Genomic DNA, 3,598 nt, shown 5'->3' with positions numbered 1-3,598 from the left:
CTCCACGACCTCCGCGATCGCGAACGGAGTCCGCGCGAGGATCGCGGCGGCCGCGGCCGAGTCCTCGTGGGTCTCGGAGCAGCGCTTCGCCACGAGCATCGCGATCGACTGTTCCATCTGATATGTGCGCTCGAGAATCTCGGCGTCCATCGCGAGCTTGTAATCGAGCTTGAGGCTCTCGAGGCACGTCGTGATCTCCTTGTCGAGCTTCGTCAGCGAGTTGACGCGCCCGCTCTGGAGGAAAGCGCGCTTGAGCCAGCCCTCCCGTCCAAAGGCGTCGACGGCCAGCTTAAAGTCGCACAGGAGGCATTTCAGCTTTCGCATCTTCGACTCCACGAGGTCCGCGTTCCCGGATTCGAGCTTCGCGGCGTTCGCGGACATCTGCTGCAACGCGCCGAGGACGTCGACGACCCTTCGCCCGGCCATCAAGACGTCGTCCGACTTACGCAAGTGCTCCTCGACGGAGCGGAGGATGTCCTGGGCCGCCTCGCAGACCGGACCGATGACCGGCATCACGCGCCCCGCCGTGAGGAGGACGCGGGCCGCGGTCATGCCCCGCGCGACGACGCCCTCCGACTCGCGCATCAGCTGCTGGTCCCGCGCGCTGGGCGCGGGCGTCTTCGTCGAGGCGGAATACCGCGCCGCGCCCGCGACGTTCCACGCGCCGCCCGCGAAAGCCTCGTCGCGATCCGGAGGCGCCTCGACGTTGAAGTCCGCGCGAGCCGCGGCGGCCTTGGGCCGGCGGCGCTTGATGCAGACGCAGGCGATGGCAACCGCGACGACGGCCGCGACGGCCGCGGCCGCGACGATGATCGTGTCCGTGCTGGCGCCGCTGGTTCTGCCTCCGGAACTCGTCGTAGGCGAAGCCGGGGCGGGTTGCGGTGCGGGTTGCGGGGCGGGTTGCGGGGCGGGTTGCGGGTTTGGCCGCGGCGTCGGCCGACGAGTAGGCCGGGGCGTGGGTCGGGGAGTAGGTCGGCGCGTAGGCCAGCGCGTAGGCCGTGAAGTAGCGTCCAGGCACTCGACCCGAATGACAGCGTTCTGCACTTTTTCGCCGTCGTTAACTTCCCTCCAGATTGACGTGACGTCGCTGGGGTCCGTGGGAGAATAATCGGACCCGAAGATCCCGCCCGCATTGACTCCGCATCCGCCAGAACCAATGATCCAATTGCTGGTAGTTGGGGACCTCCAAATGTACTGATCGTCGCTGTTGGAACAATCACGACACTTGTAGTAAGGCAGATCTTCACAATAACTCCTAAACTCGTACGTGCCATGGCGTGTCTGTTGATGATCAGAGCCGGATACCTTGATCGTCTCGCAATGGCTGTAGCGGCTCCCGCCGTCGCTGTAGTCGCTCCCGCCGCCGCAAGCGCAGCACATGGCATTCGCATCGAAGTCCGAATCGTCGAAGTTGCCGCAGCTCGTCCTGCCGTCGTACCAGTCGCACGAGTCGCCGAAGGAGTCGAGAGCCGACCCGGACGTGTCCTCGCAGTAATCGTCGGAGAGACGGCGCGCGCTCTGCTCTTCGGACATCGAATCCTCAAACTCGATCGCCGAGGTCGCGACGAGCGACTCCTGGCCGTGCGAGATGTCGTCGAGCTGCACGGGCTCCTTGGACTTGACGAGGTCCTGCGCCGACGCCGACGAGCGGAGGAAACGGCCCTTGAGCGAGGCCGCGGCCTCGACATCCGAAGACGACGAGTCGCCGGAGAGCGCGACGAGCGACTCCTGGCCGTGCGAGATGTCGTCGAGCTGCGCGGGCTCCTTGGCCGCGAGGAGGCCCTGCGCCGACGCCGACGAGCGGAGGAAGCGGTCCTTGAGCGAGGCCGCGGCCTCGACATCCGAAGACGGCGAGTCGCCGGAGAGCGCGACGAGCGACTCCTGGCCGTGCGAGATGTCGTCGAGCTGCGCGGGCTCCTTGGCCGCGAGGAGGCCTTGCGCCGACGCCGACGAGCGGAGGAAGCGGCCCTTGAGCGAGGCCGCGGCCTCGACATCCGAAGACGACGAGTCGCCGGAGAGCGCGACGAGCGACTCCTGGCCGTGCGAGATGTCGTCGAGCTGCGCGGGCTCCTTGGCCGCGAGGAGACCCTGCGCCGACGTCGACACGCGGAGGAAGCGGTCTTTGAGCGAGGCCGCGGCCTCGGCGTCCGAAGACGACGAGTCGCCGGAGAGCGCGACGAGCGACTCCTGGCCGTGCGAGATGTCGTCGAGCTGCGCGGGCTCCTTGGACTTGACGAGGTCCTGCGCCGACGCCGACGAGCGGAGGAAGCGGCCCTTGAGCGAGGCCGCGGCCTCGACATCCGAAGACGACGAGTCGCCGGAGAGCGCGACGAGCGACTCCTGGCCGTGCGAGATGTCGTCGAGCTGCGCGGGCTCCTTGGCCGCGAGGAGACCCTGCGCCGACGTCGACACGCGGAGGAAGCGGTCTTTGAGCGAGGCCGCGGCCTCGGCGTCCGAAGACGACGAGTCGCCGGAGAGCGCGACGAGCGACTCCTGGCCGTGCGAGATGTCGTCGAGCTGCGCGGGCTCCTTGGCCGCGAGGAGGTCCTGCGCCGACGCCGACGAGCGGAGGAAGCGGCCCTTGAGCGAGGCCGCGGCCTCGGCGTCCGACGCCGGCGCGCCGAGGTTCGACGACGAGGCCGCGACCTGGATGCCCTGGTGGGCGGCGGAGAGGAGGGCGATGGCGGTGAGAATGCGGAGCGGCATCGCAAGGACCTGTGAGACGCTGAGTAAACCGCGAGGTGATGAACAAATCGCGAGGAGGGCGATGTGGCGCCGACCGAAGACGAGACCGAGGGGAGGCGGGAGCGAGATGAGGGCCAAGAGGGCGCGGGGGGGAGGCGCGGAGGAGAGAGCGAGGTAGTTCGAGACGCGGCCGCGTGCGTGCGGGTGAGTTGAATCGTAGATGATGAGCAGTAGATGATGAGCAGTGGGAAGAATGCTCCTTTTCACAGTGCGTCGCTTATCCAGGGGGGTTTGTGGGGTGCCGGCGAGCAAAGCCAGGCTCTTTTTCCCCTCACACGCCATCCCCTCGCCCCCTCACGTGCCCCCTACGTGCGTGCGTGCGACCAGTTTGGCCGGGGAAGAAAATCGCAACTTGGGAACACCGCCCGCCGGACTCGGGCACTTACATAACGCCATCCGCCGAACAGGAAACAGCCAAGAGCAGACCTCCGGCAATTACCAACTACAACACGAGCGGCTTCGTGAGGTTGTGGCCCGGGCGATCTGGTCCGCGAGCCCCCTCGAGGCCGCGATCTGGCCTCCGGGCCTGCGGACGTCGAAGAGCCTTAGAGAAGAGCCTCTACCGGCGGGATATGTTACCACACAGCCTCCAAACCAGCGCTGGCAGACCTCGAAAAATGACCAAGGAGATCACGAGCCGCGGCGCCAAAGGAGATCACGCGCGCGCCCGCTTGCGCGCGCCGACGTCGGCGGCGTGGGCGCGCTTGCGGACGCCGACGAGGCGCGCCACGAGGTCGGCCTTGAGGCCGTCCTCGGAGTCGGCGCCGGCGGCGCGGAGCTCCGCGCGGAGCTGCGACACCTTGAGCCGCTTTGCCGCCCGCAGCGCCGCGGCTTCGTCGAAGTCGTCGTCGTC

The 3,598-nt window shown here is 67.8% G+C and overlaps 1 protein-coding gene across 1 annotated transcript in view; it reads right to left on the bottom strand.

The window, feature by feature from the left end:
- The window catches only part of AURANDRAFT_63745 (hypothetical protein), a gene marked incomplete at both ends in the record, with an annotated part of 8,715 nt that overhangs the window by 293 nt on the left and 4,824 nt on the right, over positions 1 to 3,598 (bottom strand). Inside the window, 3 exons of the mRNA XM_009038226.1 lie at positions 26 to 842; positions 1,138 to 1,183; positions 1,306 to 2,715. Of these exons, the coding sequence (XP_009036474.1) occupies positions 26 to 842; positions 1,138 to 1,183; positions 1,306 to 2,715 (2,273 nt within the window). The remainder of the gene's footprint in view (positions 1 to 25; positions 843 to 1,137; positions 1,184 to 1,305; positions 2,716 to 3,598) is intronic.

Source organism: Aureococcus anophagefferens (assembly GCF_000186865.1).
Source record: "Aureococcus anophagefferens unplaced genomic scaffold AURANscaffold_8, whole genome shotgun sequence".
In the NCBI taxonomy this organism is placed as follows: Eukaryota; class Pelagophyceae; order Pelagomonadales; family Pelagomonadaceae; genus Aureococcus; species Aureococcus anophagefferens.
This window is presented reverse-complemented; position numbering and strand designations above follow the sequence as displayed.